General features: G+C 39.5%; 1 protein-coding gene across 1 annotated transcript; it reads right to left on the bottom strand.

The window, feature by feature from the left end:
- Positions 1–4407: 4407 nt before the first annotated feature.
- LOC107043840 lies at positions 4408–9477 on the bottom strand. The gene has a single exon (XM_015265490.1). The coding sequence runs from the start codon at positions 9475–9477 to the stop codon at positions 4408–4410; it is 5070 nt and encodes a 1689-aa protein (XP_015120976.1).
- Positions 9478–18001: the final 8524 nt, after the last annotated feature.

Here is an 18001-nt window from a genome sequence, read left to right as displayed (position 1 = left end):
AAGGGGCACTCCGAGCTCATAAATTAAGAAGTCACAACTCCAATCCGAGGAATTCATGTGGATTTTCGCAAGAATGTAGTGAAAATATCGATACGAATGAATTCACCAATAACAATCCTATTACATCGGCCAGTGATGCTCGTAAGAAACGTATTAATCATTCATTCTAAATGGCAACAACCCGTGGAACAAACCTCCTACCTAATCTCAAACCAAACCCATTCAACGGACATGCAGGTCGAATAATTCTCGAAAACGAGAATGACATACAATACTCTGATTTCCTTCAAGATGATTCCTTTTCACATCATAGTGATTATGAGATGGCAATAGCTATAGCTGAAGAGGAGAAGTTGAATGAAGACAATGATATATCCGATATGGCCCTAGACATGGGTATTAGGTATTATTCTGATTTAACCTTGACTCGTCAACAATCCCAATCAATAATTCAATCAATGCATAATTTTATCAACAGTCCCCCCTTCAATTCATTAAAAGCCAATGTCCTAGAATCAGTTAGAGAACAAGATTATAACGAAATTGCGGAGAAGTTTGAGAAGTTGCAAGGAGTGTTCAAATTTGTCCATACCGAATATAAAACCTTAAAAGAGTTCAGAAAAGAAGGGTTTTACGTACCACCAGAACAATTAACAATAACGTACATAGCGGAGCAGGGTCAAGATTCTATTCTAATAAATAAAAAAGTCACTGCCTCGTTTATACCATTGCATGTACCAATCGCGCCCTATGGGCAATGAGGTTCGAGTCGAAATACAGGGTACTGAAGAAGGGGGCTGGAGTTTCTTGCAATTTAATAAATGTTCCATATTCTGCTGCTGTGAAACACCAGCTTTATCAAACTCAGCTTTTCACAGATGGGAAGGAACTTCATCAACTAATTGATTACAATAAATCTAGAACAGAAATGTCAAAGTCCTCTCACCCCCTTTGCCAGTACCCTGCTGATTTCGATGATACGGAAGAAATTTCGAGTTTAACAATTGATGGTAATAAATATTTGAAGAACACAGTCGTCAAGTGTTTGAAGGGTGAGCACCCGAAATTCGGGATTCTTCAAAATATTTATAAACGGAGTGCAGGAACGCTAAATCTGTCAGCGGATAATTTCGCATTTACGGTACGAATTCTCGAAACTCTGAAACGCAATGACCACTTACAAGCCTTTCAATTGAACGATACTGGAATATTTGAATTCATCAAATTGAAATCCCTTGTATACAGTGATCCATGTAAAATTCATACTTTGCAAAATTCGACGTCATATATCTATTACGACAGCCATTTGGAAGGGTGAATTGCATTTTTCTCTCTCAATAATCGATTACCCCTCTATCATTATCATTACTATTATTTTTGTTCTTGTGAATGAATAGAATAGATGAGTGCTGAAGATAAAATTAGAATGGAGATGAGTTGGAGGACACGACAAAAGACAATTATCCTAGTTACGTCATCATAATTTTTTTCAACCACGATAGCACTGGTTTAAATCGTTATCTAATCGGTATATATATGGAGTGATCTCATTAATTATAGATGACATTCTGTGATGATGCACACGATTGAGCTTTGGTCAGTAATTTTTTTTTGTTTTGTGACATCCGTCGAAATTGTTTAATTTAAATTTTCTTTCGAAAAATATTTTAATTAGTATTCAACGGAAAAACCGTTGAAATAGAAAGTTTTTTATCGCGTTGGAATTTTTAGTTGAAAAGGCCCGAAGGCCAGCTGCAAGTCGTAAAATCGCAGTTACATTTTCCGTGCTGACTTTTCCCCGAAAAGTCAATCGTAAAGTAATAGACATGGGTCAGGGCCTTGTCATGCTGAAGGCATTTCAAGTGCACGCCCAGTCTTAGCTCTCTCTTTTGCTTTGTTTCATAATTCGGACGTGACGTGTACAATGGGCAAGTACATTGGGGAAACTCAAACTGTCCCTTATTTTAGCTTGGGGTCTGTTTTCTTTCAAGGCCAAGACCCTCATAAAACCAAATCCGAATTTCCGTCCCTTTTGGAATCTTAATGGGGGTTCTTCGAGTTTCTCTTCGTAACGGGAAGTCATAAATTTATTTTTGACAATTTTCAAATGTTTAAAAAATATTCTCTTAAATTAATAATTTCAGTACAGTTTAATTGCGAATTTTCTGACAAGTATTTTGATATTAAAAACTTTCCGTTAGGACAATTTTAACTTATACTTTCGAATGATCTTCAATTCGAAAGAATATTTTTATTCAATTAAAATATAGATCTCGTTACGAATTGAACTCCGTTCAATTCTCTTTATGAAAAATTATTTCATTTTCGTTTTCTCTTCATTTTATTTTTCTTTTCATTTACGGATTCAAATAGTTAAATTTTTAACTCCATTCATTTTAATGTGAGGGAATCATATCTTCTGTATTTCTATTTTCGAAATATGTATTTTAATTGAGTTGAATTCAGTAATTCAATCTCAAATGTTTAATTTTTATTTTTCTTAAATAAACGAGAACGGCGTAACAAAAAATTATTATTTAGAATAAATAATTTTAACAATCCGAAATAATGTTCGGGAATATTGGAATATTTGAAAATTATGAAATAAGAACTATTTGTTTAAGAATTTAATTGTTTAAATTTTAGTTTTAAATAAATGAGATTGTGGAGGGAGAAAATGGGACCTCCCGAAACAATTCTCATTGGCAGTCGAGGGTTGGAAAAGTCCGCCCACACTCTCGACATCTCAATGTAGAGGGGTCGGAGTTAACCCTGAAACATTGAGAGCGGAGTGTAAGGAAGGGAAAATTCGGGCCCAAGGTCATTAGCCATTGGTCCCCTAGTTTTTCCCTCCGTGCATCTGAGGACACACCCTCAGGCTGAGGTAACAAAACCACTTGCGCGTCGTTTTGTGCCTCAGTTCCACCGTAACTCTTCAAGTTTCCAAGTCTTTCAAGGCTTATTTCAAATAGTCTTTCGTGGCTATAATTTTTTTTAAATAGTCTTTCGTGGCTATAGTTTTCAACAGTCTTTCGTGACTAGTTTTTTTTGAGTAAATCGTTTGTGGTTTATTTTATTTTATTTTTTTTTTTTTTTAATTTTGGAAATTCTCTTACGAGGAATTTTTCCAAGTTTCGTTCAAATATTATTAAAGTGTTAAATTTAGTTATTGATTGAGATAAAATCAAGATTAAAATCAGCGGCAACCGGTTAAGTTGAAAAGTGAATTAATAACCTTTGGGATTAGCAGAGATTCTCCAACTGTAAGTCTTTGTGTATTAAAAATTTCAGTGTTATTGTTTTAAAATATAGACTCTTCGGAGTCATTTTTAAACTAAAACTCGTGTTTAAATTCTTTTAATTCCTTCATCCAGTGGGAATTTCTATCGGGAATTATTTTCAAATTTAAATTAGATTTGGGGTTAGATTATTTCTTAAATTCATTTTTCTTTTCTAAAGTTGTAGAAATCATTTTCATTAACGTGTAGAAAAAAAATAGAGTATCGTCAAGTTTTATTTCATTTTTGACGTGACAGTTTGATATTTATTAATTCTGAGATGTTCAGATTATTTAAATTTATGAGAAGTAAAGATTAGGGTACAATACTAAGGGCTAGAATATGATTTCCATAAGAAATTTATTTCACAGAAAAAAATAAATGGTTTACTTTAAGAATACCATGAGCTGTGAGTTATACATAGTGTTATGACGGGTCAGAGTAGTAACATATTGATAACACAGTAATTTTATTTAATTGAACATTTATTGAAAATGTGACTATTATATTATACGAAAAACGGTTGATATAGGCGTGGTAGCCATTATTTTTACTAACAATAAAACGGGGTTCTCAAATATAGGGAAAAGGATTATTCCCTAGCACTCTCATGGCGCTCAATTCCCCATAGATTTGAAATTATTCTCTTTCTAACATCTACTCTCACCTTGAGTTGAATATCGGTATTTCTGTAACAAGAATTGTTCAACTCAATACATATAAAATATAATCAATGAAAAACGATTCAGGGGTTAGTCGTCAGTAGACTCTAGTCTTGTAATTTCCTTGGGGCTCTAACCACCCGCCCACCCCTGGTAACGATGGGGCTGCTGGGTTTTTCTCGTTCAAGACCAACGTTGGCTCTGGGTATGTTCTTCTTTATAGTGTGCTTACGCGTGACCGTCTTCCATGGAGCAGTCATAGGAGTATTCTCCACTGTAGATAGCTGCTCAGGCTCACACCCTGAAGCGCTGGTTTCGCCAGTCAATTCAGAGGCCTCGGAAGAGGACAACTCGAGTGGGAACAACCTTTGGATAGGCCTTGTCAGGGTCTGAGTCGCCGTTTTCACTGGAACCACCCTGACAACACCGTCTTTTCCCGGAAAAACCTCAATCACTCTAGCCAGAGGTCAATCCAGACGTTTTGTGTTGTCAGAACCGACGAACACCAGGTCCCCCTCTTTGAGGCTGCCGTTCAATCCCTTCTCGAAACTCCTTCGAGCTAGCTGCCCGAGATACTCAACACGGAAGCGTTCGCGAAGTTCATCCTTGAGTCTTTGTCGATATCGTAGGCGTCTTCTCAGGGCCTGGGCATCGACCTGATCCAGGTCGGCGACTCCGTGTAAACGGAGATCCCTAAGGAACATGTCTGGGGAAAGTGGGATCAGTTGCTCTGGGTCCTCGGCCAAATACGTTAATGGACGAGAATTAATCACAGCTTCACAATCGCACAATGTCGTCTGGAGTTCTTCATACGTCAGGGATGTTTTCTTCAGGGTCCTCTTCAGGAGATCTTTGGTCACTCGTACCAGGCGCTCCCACCATCCTCCCCACCAGGGAGCCGAGGGTAGATTAAAGCGCCACTCGATCCTCTCCAACACTCCGCGGGCGACGACCTTTGCCCAGTCTAGTCCTCGCAGTAGATTGTGCGCCCCCACGAAGTTGGTGCCATTATCGCAGTAAATGATAGCTGGGCGTCCCCTGCGAGCAATGAAACGTCTTAGCGACTCCAAGAATGTATCGGTGGATAGTGACGTGACTAGTTCCAGGTGTACGGCTCGGAAAACAGCACACGTGAAGAGAACTACCCAGCCCTTATCACCATTCCTGAGATACAAGGGTCCAACTAGATCAACCCCAATCACCTCAAATGCCACAGCATCTCTCACCCTCGCTTCCGGCAAGGGAGCAGGCACAGCTTCTAGTCGTTTGACAGTGTGACGTTTGCACACGATACAGCGACGAACGATGGATTGTACTGCCCTTCTGCAGCAGAGCACCCAGTACTCTTCTCGAAGCTTGTTCATGACGTAGTCGATTGGGCCATGATTTAGAACAAGATGCTGGAGATAAATAAGCTTCTGTACAAGAGGATGTCTGTAATCCAGGACGATCGGGAGACGAAAACCCAACTCATCGCTCCTATTGGAAATCAAAGACTTCAGACGTATGAGTCCATCAGAGTCGACGAAGATTGTCATTCCTGCGAGACGTGGATCGCCTGCACCCGCAAAACTCTCCTCCTGTACCAATTTAAAAAGCGTTAGTTCGGCTTTTCTTACCTCTTCCAGGGAGAGTGGCCCACTGATGCAAATTCTTCGACGATTTCTACAGTTACCGACAAAACGTTGTATCCAGGCCATGCGACGGACGATCTGTGTGTACCGAGAGAGCCTGGACATGTACCAAGGCACCTCTTTAGTGCTAGTCAAGCTCTCTACACAACTTAATACGTGATGTACTGCTGCACAGGAGACGCTGCCTCTCTTGGGAATCTTTCTCTTCGACGTGGTTTTCCTGATCTCTCCATCAACCTCCTTCTCGTTCACTTCCATCGCAGATCTCGGCCAGCGGTCTGGAGGGAGTTTCAACCAGGCGGGATCCTCATGCCACTTGGAATCGACCAGCTGTCTGGCCGTGCAGCCTCTGGAGGGTAAATCTGCTGGATTGAGAGCTCCGGGGACATGGTGCCAAGACTGTGGGTTCGATAATCGCCGGATTTCTTGGACACGATTCCATACAAAGACACCCCACTCTCTCTCCCTCTGAATCCAGGCCAGCACCGTCGATGAATCAGTCCAGAAGTGCTGCTCAAGCCCTTCGTAACCCAACGCGGTGACCACCGATTCCATCAGTCGAGCTCCCACCGTTGCCGCTAACAACTCCAAGCGAGGAATAGTCGGCTTGACTTTGGGTGCCACTCTGGACTTCGCCATAATGAAGTGACACTCCACGTTGTCTTCTACTTCAACTCTTGCGAAAATAACCGAAGCGTAGGCTTCCTGACTGGCATCGACAAAGGCGTGCAAAGAGACAGAAGCCACACTAGGACCTCCTCCAAAAGACCAACGTGGAATTTTTAATTCCCCGAGCCAGGAGAGTTCGTCGAGCCAGTGGTTAAACACGCTTCTCGTCTCTTGGTCGACACTAGAGTCCCAGTCTAGATCTTTGGACCAGAGTTTCTGGATCAGCACCTTGGGGCAAATGAGGACAGGACAGACCATGCCTAATGGATCGAAAAGGCTCTGAGTGGCAGAGAGAATCTCCCTCTTGGTGACCGCAGCAGGTTTCTTCACCTGGTCCACTGGTTTAGCCAATGCCAACGTATCCTCGTGGCGATTCCACGTGAGACCCAGGACAGAGCTCTCCCTGACCGCTTCTTCTGAATGTCTACATTTCCAACCTCTGAGATTGAAACCTCCAGCTTGCAGTGTCTTGATAGCCATGTTCTGAAACTCGAGAAATTCCTCCAGAGAATGTACACTTGTGACACAGTTGTCCACATAAAACGACTTTCTCAGCTTTTGGAGAACTGTAGTCCGATGCTCGGTAGTGCTTTTCTCTATCGCCTGGTTTAGGTGAAGATCAATCGTGGCCCCCAGTAAGAAAGGACTACTGGAGACTCCAAACACGACTCTTCGATGACGGTAAGTATGGGTCTGTTGTGGGTTTGAAGTCGGCTTCCACAGGAATCTTAGAGTGTCCCTGTCCTCTGGCTTCACGCTGATCTGCAAAAAGGCCTTTTGGATGTCTGAGATGACCCCAATTCTCTGTTCTCGGAACCGCAAGAGAAGTGAGGGGATTAGCTCAATCAAGTTGGGCCCTGTCTCTAAGCATTCATTAAGCGACGGATCGGACTTAGTTTTCGCCGAAGCGTCAAAGACAGGTCGGATTCTGGTCGTGCTGTTCTCTTTTATGACAGGCCTGTGAGGCAGATAGTGACCCTTGTTTTCGACCTCAGCTTGTGGAACTCTTTCGATGATGCCTTCCTGTAGCCATGCCTGAAACACGTCCTCGTATTCTTTCACCACATTTCTTTTCTCTAGATTCGCGTACGTCGCCTCTAGTCTTTTCTGTGCTAGAAAACGATTGTCTGGAAGCGTTGGGTAATTTTCTTTCCAAGGAAGCAAGACCTCGTAGCGGCCTTCAGAGTTCACTCTCGTCGTGTCATGAAATTTTTCCAAGACTTGTTGTTGGTGAGCTTCCTTGGAAACTCTCTGAACAGGATCAGTGATGCCCAACACGTCCAAATCCCAGAGCCGGCTGACAGTCGCTTCTTGGGCGAACATCGAGAACGTCAACAAAGCGGTGTCCGTTCTTTTTGTTGTCGCTTGTGTAGTTTTCCCCAAGATGGTCCAGCCTAAACGAGTTTCCACAGCAGTGATGCCCTCGTCGAGGTCCTGCAGACGTCCCGTGTAGAGTTTTCCCACAATGTCAGCCCCTATCAAGAGTGATATGGGCTGGTGTCCTTGTCCGATGTCAGTCAGGTGAATGGACTGTTTCTCTAATTTGTCCAGCCAAGGACCTTCCGCGATCCTGGGAATAGCCTGACAGATGCTGCCCTGTTCGTAAGCAAGGAAATTACAGGCGTATTTGTGATCCAGACTACGTACGTGTACTCTGTAGCCCTTGTGCTCTTGAGGGCGAGTCTGGGAACCTCCAAATAGAGAATGCACCATAGTACGAGATTGCTCCGCCTGATAGCCCAGAGACTCTGCAACTTGCTCCAGGATGTAAGATCGATGGGAGCCAGTATCAATCATTGCTCTCACCGTCCGCTGGCGGTCCCCGTTTACGACCTTTACGACGAGCGTTTGCAGAAAAACACTTGGGTCTGCTGACAAATTGGCGAGATTTTGCTCCGTCACGTCAGGCTTCGTGTTACTTTCTCCTGAAGAAAGAGTGGACATCTGACGACACATCAATAAAACATGTTTATTTCCGCACCATCCACACTTGTCTTTGTAGCGACAAGTTCTACAACTGTGTCCAACCTTCAGACACTTGAAACAGGCGTTCTTCTCTTTTAATTTCGCAGTCCTCTCTACAAGACTCATCTTCTTCGCCTTTGCACAAGTTTCACTGGCATGGGTTTCGTCACAAAAAAGACAGTTGACTGGGGCCGAAGTACTTTTTGTTGCCAGTAGACTGGCTGCGGTGGCCACTGGCTTCGATTCATCTTTCGTCTTCTTTTTTGGTTTGTCTCTATTGTCGTTTGCTTCTTTCTTGGATCCAGCATTCAAACCGAAACCCTCGATGGCCATGGAAATCCTCTGTTCCGCTTCTACCTCAGCCTCCAAAAAATCCATAAATTTGTCGAGTCTGGCTTTGGTGTCTGGAATGTCTAGAGTCGTTGAGTGCCTTTGCCAGGCTCTGAGCAGCTCCTCTGGGAGAGATGATTCCACCAGTGGGTACAGCATTGCTGCACACATATCTGTCGTGACTCCCAAGGACTCTAGCGCTCTCAGATGCGTCTTCAATTTATCGTATGTACTCGAGAGTTTGCTTTGATGGGAACCAGGGACTGCTTTGTGGAGCACTAGCAACAACAACTCTCTAACATACATTTCTATGAGCAATTCTTTCTTACCGTAACGGTTTGTCAAATCCTCTACAGCCTTGTCGTAGTTCTCTGCTGTAGGGGGGAAACTGGTGACGAGATCAGCTGCACCAGAGCCTTTCTCCATTGCCTGTGCAAGGTAGCGAAACTTTTGTTCTTTGGTAATCGTAACGTCTTCGTGAATGGGCCTAAAGAGACCCCAGAACAAAAGCCAGTGTTTCAGCTGTCCACTAAATTTGGGAGGGTCAATCTTGGGTAGCTTGACGCGTTTGTTGTCCAGTACCGAGTGATTCGTCGAGGAGAGGTTATGTGGTTGAGGGCCCTGTTGAGATGTCGACTCTGCTGGGGGTTCCAAGAGTGCTGAAACTCTGAGCTTTACGTGATGATATTTCAGCTTGTACTCATCTTGGGACTCAATCTCATTGCCCAGTAACTCTTCTGACACATTTTCCTCGTACAACAAGTCGATGAACCTCTGGTCACCGTCCTCCAACTCACTGGTCTTCTCTTTCAAAAGCATGAACAGTGCGTTGACTTGTTCTTTATCTGGCTGTTCAGCTTGCAGTTGGGTTAGGAGGTGATTGTACGTACGTGTAAACGCCGTTCGTAACATAGCACGTGTTTTTTTTGCTTTATCCATTACTCTGACCCCGGTATCCGAAGGATGTCCTGTCACGGTCGCCAGTTGTTATGACGGGTCAGAGTAGTAACATATTGATAACACAGTAATTTTATTTAATTGAACATTTATTGAAAATGTGACTATTATATTATACGAAAAACGGTTGATATAGGCGTGATAGCCATTATTTTTACTAACAATAAAACGGGGTTCTCAAATATAGGGAAAACGATTATTCCCTAGCACTCTCATGGCGCTCAATTCCCCATAGATTTGAAATTATTCTCTTTCTAACACATAGCGTTACACTGAAAAATTCTATATTAAGATGTAAAAAATGAAGAGAGGACAGACCAAGGATAGAGTACACGGAAGGGAAGTTGAGCATTTTATTTCAGTCAAAAGTTGACTAACCAAATATTAAAAATGAAAAACTACTGGCTCTAGATGAATCAGATCTATAGTCTACTAGCCCTTAACATTTTCGATTGATAGATTATAACGTTTATGTTTGTTAATTCATTTTTTGTGTACAAGATTATGGGCACTATGTAAATTGAAAGCGGGGAGGATGTTCATAGTGTCCAACATCTCTTGTCTGTCCATTATGTTTTATATTTATTTTGAAGTAGACGGTATATGACTGCCATTAGAAATTGCTCATGATTAACATGATAAGAGCAGACGAACAAATACTGTCTGAGCAAGAACAACCACAGGCTATTGTGAAATAATAATAATAATTATTCCTGATCGCTTAATTAAGAAAACAGTAATCACCTAGATGAAAATATCATTCCTTTTTTTTGTTTGGTTTCATATATTATTATTTATTTTGGCATTTTTTTCCAAGGTGGATAATATCGACAGGTGAATGATTCTTTCAATAATGTCAAAGCTTTATTTTCAGTTGACGAGACAATGCCCAATCAGCTGAGTGTGTTTGATATGTTTTTTTAAAGGATATAGCATATAACTGCAATCAGGAATTGCATATGATTATTATATATACAATAAGAGAAGATGAAAAAATTATGGCTTAGGAGGGAAAACGACTCGCTATTGTGAAAAAAAGTATTATAATTATCCCGGTGTGACAGATTGCTTCAGTAATCAGGTAGTTGAACAAATCATTTTCATCCTTTTTTTTTATATTTGATTTTTCATGTTTTTTGTGATTTTTTTTTTCTATTTTTTTTCGATCGATAATATCGACAGGAGAATGATTTTTTCGATGAGTTGATGATTGCATATGTAGTGTGAATCGCGAAACTGATAATCTTCATAATATAGAAATTTAAAAAAGTGCCCGTGGCACTGTCCAAGCATATTAGACATGTTTAATAATTAGTTACACAGATTAAAATATTACCTATCTGATTCTCCAGTTTATTTTGTGGTACATACTTTTATTTAAATACTTTATAGGTAATCCACTGAATTATATGAACTTGTCGTGTCCTCTGATAATTGATGAGTATTTTGATAGCTTTTTATTTACTGAGACTGAACGGTAAGAAAGGATGTATGAAGAAAAAGGCAACAAGCAAAATCCAAAAAGTATTGTTGAAACTGGGTTTCTCTTTGTTGTCTTCTGGATTTCTGGAAATTTAATACAAGTATTTATTCAATGCAAAAATCTCTGGAAGATGGCATTAGGATACAGGAATAGTTGTCATAGTTGATTGAGGAAGGATGGAGAGAAGATGAAGATTATTTCGTGTGCTAATTTTTCATTCAACAACATTCCACTCAGCACTCGATTAGTTACCAAAAAATACTGGGAAGAGCCGCTCAATTTTTTTTCTGGTATAATTAGAGATCGATAACTCCATGATTTGTATTAGTTCAACCGACGAGTGCCAGATTATTCCACTTGTATTGATCGTATCTTGTCATAAACTATAAGTTCCATTAGAGTAAATAAAAGTTTCATGTTGGGAACAAAATAATAGTCTAATAATTTGTCGTCCCTTTCCTCTATATTCCTCTGTCCTCTATGTTATGTAATCGACATCGGATAACATTTTTAACATTGAGGTCTGTCGTACAGATGATATTCGAGAAAAATATTGGAGTTCGGATGTTTGTCTATAATACTCACGTTTCATTCGCGGGACATTTCCCTATGAAGAATTCTCTGTCAACTCAGCTCAATTCCTCAACTCAATTCCCATCATTGCCCCAAAAAATTGTAAAAAATTCCAGGATTTTCGTACATTGAAACAACTTTTTTGTGAATTTTTACAGATTTTTTTGAGCAGCTGAGTAGGTAGATATTTTGATCTTTTTTCAATACTTGTTTTTTACTTCATTAAATACAAAAAAAAATATTTTTGTGACTTGTTCATAAATAATAGTTGTATTTTTTTCTCAGCTTTCCAATGGAAATATTTTCAGATTTTTAAAATTTATTTATAACCAGTTTTTGTCCAAAAAACATGAAAAATCGCTGTAAACTGGTGTTGTTAGACCTTCGAGCGATTTTGATTTCCATTAAAAAGATTAAAAATACTCCTATGTATACAATTCATTATAAAAAATAAACAAAAGTGGGTATTCAATTCCAGCACCCATAAAAAAGTTGCAACTTAATTCATAAATTCATTTTATTTATCGAATAACTTTGAGTGTCCTCTACATCCACCTTCGGTTGTATTTAGGAATAAAACAATATAAATAAGGAACTCCATTGAATGAGAATACTTCACCGAACTTGTATCGGGGGAGTTTTTTATTGTTAAAGAAATGAAATAATCCTTTCCTCTACAGTTTTCAACGAAAAATATAGAAAAAATTAGAGAAAAATTATTCATGCATGGTAAATTGGAGAAATGATGTAGCCAAATATGAATGGAGAGGGCACTCAAAGTTATTTTATGAATGAAACGACTTCATCAACTAAATTATAATCTTTTTATGGGGGCCGAATTGATTAACCACTTTTTTTCATTTTTTAATGAATTGTATATATATAAGGAGTATTCTGATTTTTTTTTTAAATCCTTTTTCCTAAAAATCAAAGTTGCCTGAAGGTCTGTAACCCGCATTTCACCGAGATTTTCCATGTATTTTGGGCAAAAATGGCGTATAAATAATTTTAAATAATCTGAAAATATTTCTATTGGAAAGCTGAGCAGAAAATGCAAATTTAACGTATGAAAAAGTAATAAAAATAATTTTTTAGTATTGACTGGAAGAGAAAACAAGTGTTTTTCAAAAATTAAATATAACTCCCTACCCAGTAACCCGAAAAATCTGCAAAAATTTACATAACATTTTTTTTAACAGGCCAAAATCCTGGATTTTTTTCCGAATTTTTTGGGACCATAAATTTCTGAAAAAATCCAGGATTCTGAAAATCCTTCCTATGCGTTTAATTATAGATTGCCAAATATATTACCATATTAATATTGAGTAAAGCTTAAAAATAAAAAATATAACCGATACAATTTAATTATTGTGAAGCGAGCAATAGCTATAGCTCGATGAACAAAATCACTGTGTTTGTTGATACTAGGGGAAGCTGTGTTGATGGCACACATAAGGATTGTAATTTTGACTTGCCTATCCATAGTTGTGTCGGATGGTATCAGCAACTATATTTCACTGTCAGAGCAACTCTTCAGTACCATAGTTACAATACCTCACAAAAAATTGTTGAAGCCTCTTTTTACTATAATTTTATAGTTGGGGAAATTTGATTTTTCTCTCAGTGCGAGAAACCATTGGGTTTCTCATAGCGCCGTGACTTTCGTCGCAGTTTCAATTTTTTTATTACAAGATTAAGGGATGCGACGGAGGTTGCTGGATGGGGAATTTATTTCTCCATCGAACAGCATTGGTTTCATTTCTTAATGTTAAATAGGAGGGGAGAGACGATTTTTTAATTAGCGGGCGAGTTATCCATTAGGTTTCTCATAACGCCGCGAATTTCATCGCAGTTTTTGTTTTTTGATTACAGAGATTAAGGGATGAATTGCGAGTTGATGGATGGGGAATTGAATTCTCCATCGAACAGCATTAGTTTCATTCCTTAATATTAATTAGGAGAGGAGGGGCGATTTTTTTATTAGCGGGCAAGTTATCCATCAAGTTTTTCATAGCGCCGAGAGTTTCGTCGCAGTTTTTATTTTTTGATTACAGAGATTAAGGGATGAAACAGGGGTTGATGGATGGGGAATTTAATTCTCCATCGAACAGCATTGGTTTCATTCCTTAATATTAATTAGGAGGGGAGAGACGATTCTTTAATTAGCGGGCGAGTTATCGGGAGTCACTGCGCCGAGAGACCATTAGGTTTTTCATTGCGCCGTGACTTTCGTCGCAGTTTTTATTTTTTTATTACAGAGATTAAGGGATGAAACGGGGGTTGATGGATGGGGAATTTAATTCTCCATCGAACAGCATTGGTTTCATTCCTTAATGTTAATTAGGAGCAGAGATACGATTTTTTAATTAGCGGGCGAGTTGTCGGGAGTCACTGCGCCGAGAAACCATTGAGTTTTTCATAGCGCCGCGACTTTCGTCGCAGTTTTTATTTTTTTATTACAGAGATTAAGGAATGAAACGGGGGTTGAAGGATGGGGAATTTAATTCTCCATCGAACAGCATTGGTTTCATTCCTTAATATTAATTAGGCGGGGAGAGACGATTCTTTAATTAGCGGGCGAGTTATCGGGAGTCACTGCGCCGAGAGACCATTAGGTTTTTCATTGCGCCGCGACTTTCGTCGCAGTTTTTATTTTTTGATTACAGAGATTAAGGAATGAAACGGGGGTTACTGGATGGGGAATTTAATTCTCCATCGAACAGCATTGGTTTCATTTTTTCATGTTAATGAGGAGGGGAGAGAAAATTTTTTAATTAGCGGGCGAATTATTAGGGTGGCACTCTGCGCCGAGAAACCATTGGGTTTCTCATAGCGTCGCGATTTTCGTCGCAGTTTTTATTTTTTGATTACAAAGATTAAGGAATGAATCGGGGGTTGCTGGATGGGGAATTTAATTCTCCATCGAACAGCATTAGTCTCATCCCTTAATATTAATTAGCGGGCGAATGAATCAACGGAAAAAGATAAAGTAAACATTGAGGACAAGGAGGACATAAACCCCCCTTCGAACCTACCCCTGTGACAGCGAGACTGCTATAGGGCTTCTAGCAGATGTTTTCCCTGCCCAGGATACCCCCACTCTACGTAATTCCCACTCATATGCTTGTCCTCGACTCCAAAAATCCATGGATATTCTTCTTCTGGCCCTACTGCCGAGTTACCGGCACAGGCAGCTCGCCCAGCCGTTAGAATCGACCGTGGCGCCCCACATCTGTTGGGGTCTCATTTATTCTGGCTGCGAATCCTGTCAACTTGACCGACCCCGTTGGGATATCGACACTGCCGCCATCTCCCGGCATTCCCCCTACGGGTCTTGTTTTATCATTATATGCACTCACATTAATTTCAATCAATTGATAGAAAACAATGTTATATACAGTGCAAATATAAACTAATAATTCGTCTATCCACGTTTATTGTGTTTTCAGATATCATTTCCCCCTTTTTAGCTCCAGAAAATGACAATCCTATTAGCCATGCAACAGCCACGCAAGTACCGTGGCTCCTGGATCACCAGGGTACCTTAATTAATCGACAGGTTAATTTTTTAATTTAATTTAATTCAATCATCCTGATATTAAAAATCTGGCTAGCTGCATTTCTTAAGTCCAGACGCAAACCCCGGTGACGAGCGATCCATCTGTGTATTGTTTCCCCATTCCATGCATTTCTCAAATAGTTCCGCTTCAGTCCGTTCCTACACCCCGACGTTAGCTGCCGACATAGCTACTAGTATCTACTACCTTTATGCATACATTCGGCAGTTTCATTAAGCCCATTCTACAGTGCTCGTCTGCTGTGGTCTGCTAGAACCCGTCTGCTAACTTCAGTCTCATGAAAAACTCCGCGCCAAGACCGTTGGTCCTCCTTCTACTAATTTTCTATTTCATCAAGAATTTTTTTAAAATCCTCATTCGATTTGAAACAATTTCTCTTATAGAAATCTGATTGTGCACTATTTTCGTTTATTCGACATTGCTGACTTGGCTTTCTTTTTTATTTCTTTGTATTTTTCAAAAATTTCTACTTCCCAGTAAGAACCAAAACAAAACTTTTCTTGGCGCAGTTTTTTTACAAAAACATACGTTTTTGTTTTTTTTAGGGAGATTTCATTAGTTTTTTCAAAATAAATAAGGAATCGTTGTTATATCCTGTAAATTTTTTCATTTTCAATTCAATTCGGCTCACTTATTTTTCAGACGATAAATCATCTTTCCAATTAACAATCGAAGTAAAACAAATAGTTCTATTCCACAGTCATTATTTGCACCAACTTTTAATTATTTATTCAAGATTTTCCGTCTGAATTTGCTTCTTCGAGAATTCATTTGTGCACGTAACTCGATTAAAAAATATCTGTGGAATTCATCATTCATGCACCAGAATCAATTTGTAAATTCCCGGGCTTCCCTCCTTGGTGCGTGTGGCTGTATTGCACTGCTACCAACTCCGTAACAAAAAAATGATAGGAGGTGATATGAAATGCGAGAATGTGCATATGAACCCGTTGTTATGCGCGTATTTTTTTAAATATTGCTTCGAACAAAAAAATAGTTACATCAATGAGAAGCTTGTGACCAATTTATATAATGTAACTAAGAGTATTTTTCATGTAGCTCGTCACGTTTGTATTTTATTTAATGGATACGATTCAGAGATAGTGGAGAGGGTAGTTACTTCGTGTATAGATACACGGTAGCGATCGGCCTGATGTTTTGCACAATCGGAGTCAAAACTTTTCTTGGCCGATACGCTGCCGCGTATCTCGATTCAGCTGGAAAGCTCAGAAGTGAGTGACCCCAAAGTTCATTGAAAATGGGGGGAGGGCAGCGTGGAATTATCTGCTCTATATCTGCTCCATTCCTGCGCGAAACAAACAAAGTCTGGTCCTTTTTTCTACAAAAAAAAAAAAAATTCTAAAATTGGCCGAAAAGCTGGTAGGTCATCTTCAGTAAATCAGGTCCCTGAGTGGACAATATCAATGATCGATTTATCAGCTTGATTTTTGCGCGAATAAAAGTAGAAAATATTGACTTTTTCCAAAAAATTGAAATTCAGCTGGAAAGCTCAGAAGTGGGTGACCCCAAAGGTCATTAAATGAGCGGAGGATGGCGCGGAATCATCTGCTCTTTACCTGCTCCATTTCTGCGCGAAACAAACAAAGTCGGCTCCTTTTTTCTACAAAAAAAAAGATTTTCCAAAATTGGCCGAAAAGGTGGTAGGTCACCTTCAGTAAATCAGGTCATGAGTGGGCAATATCAATGATCGATTTATCAGCTTGATTTCTGCGCGAATAAAAGCAGAAAATATTGAGTTTTTCCAAAAAATTAAAATTCAGCTGGAAAGCTCAGAAGTGAGTGACTCCAAAGGTCATTGAAAATGGGCGGAGGACGGCGCGGAATTATCTGCTCTTTACCTGCTCCATTTCTGCGCGAAACAAATAAAATCTGCTCCTTTTTTACGAAAAAGAAAGATTTTTCCAAAATTGACCGAAACGCTGGTAGGTCACCTTGAGTAAATGAGGTCTATTAGTTGAGAATATTAACGATCGATTTATCATCTCCATTTCAGCGCGAATAACAGTAGAAAATATTGACTTTTTCGAAAAAATTGAAATTCAGCTGGGAAGCTTTGGGGTCACCCACTTCTGGGCTTTCCAGCCCAATTTCAATTTTTTGGAAAAACTATATATTTTCTACTTTTATTCGCGCAGAAATGGAGCTGACAAATCGATCATTGATATTGTCCACTCATGGACCTGATTTATTCAAGGTGACCTACCAGCATTTCGGCCAATTTTGGAAAATCTTTTTTTTTTTGTAGAAAAAAGGAGAAGATTTTGTTTGTTTCGCGCAGAAATGGAGCAGGTAAAGATCAGATAATTCCCCGCCACCCTCCCCCCATTTTCAATGAACTTTGGGGTCACCCACTTCTAAGCTTTCCAGCTGAATTTCAATTTTTTTTGAAAAAATCAATATTTTCTACTTTTATTCGCGCAGAAATGGAGCTGATAAATCGATCATTGATATTGTCCACTCATAGACCTCATTTACTAAAGTTGACCTGCCAGCTTTTCGGCCAATTGCCAAAAAATAATTTTTTTCGCAAAAAAGGAGTAGATCTTATTTCATTTGCGTAGTAATAGAGCAGATAAAAGGCAAATTATGTTGGCATAGTCGCCACGTATACTCAAGAATTGACTTACGTTTGACCACTTATCGATCTCATTCGCGCAGTATGGCCAATTTCTGAAAGTTGATTTTTTCTGGGGAAATAAAGGTGCAGATTTCTCTATGTTTACGCATAAATGGAGCAGATAAATAGCAGGTAAATTCTTCCGGCCCTCCCTTTATTTTCAGTTAACTTGAAGGTCACCCCTTTATGGCCCCTTTATGGAAAGGTCATAACCTTTCCGACTCAATTTAGATT

Source organism: Diachasma alloeum, unplaced genomic scaffold (assembly GCF_001412515.2).
Source record: "Diachasma alloeum isolate Michigan unplaced genomic scaffold, Dall2.0 Dall_scaffold_00641, whole genome shotgun sequence".
Classification (NCBI taxonomy): Eukaryota; Metazoa; Arthropoda; class Insecta; order Hymenoptera; family Braconidae; genus Diachasma; species Diachasma alloeum.
The sequence above is the reverse complement of the archived record's forward strand: the minus strand, read 5'-3'. Positions and strand labels throughout refer to the sequence as shown.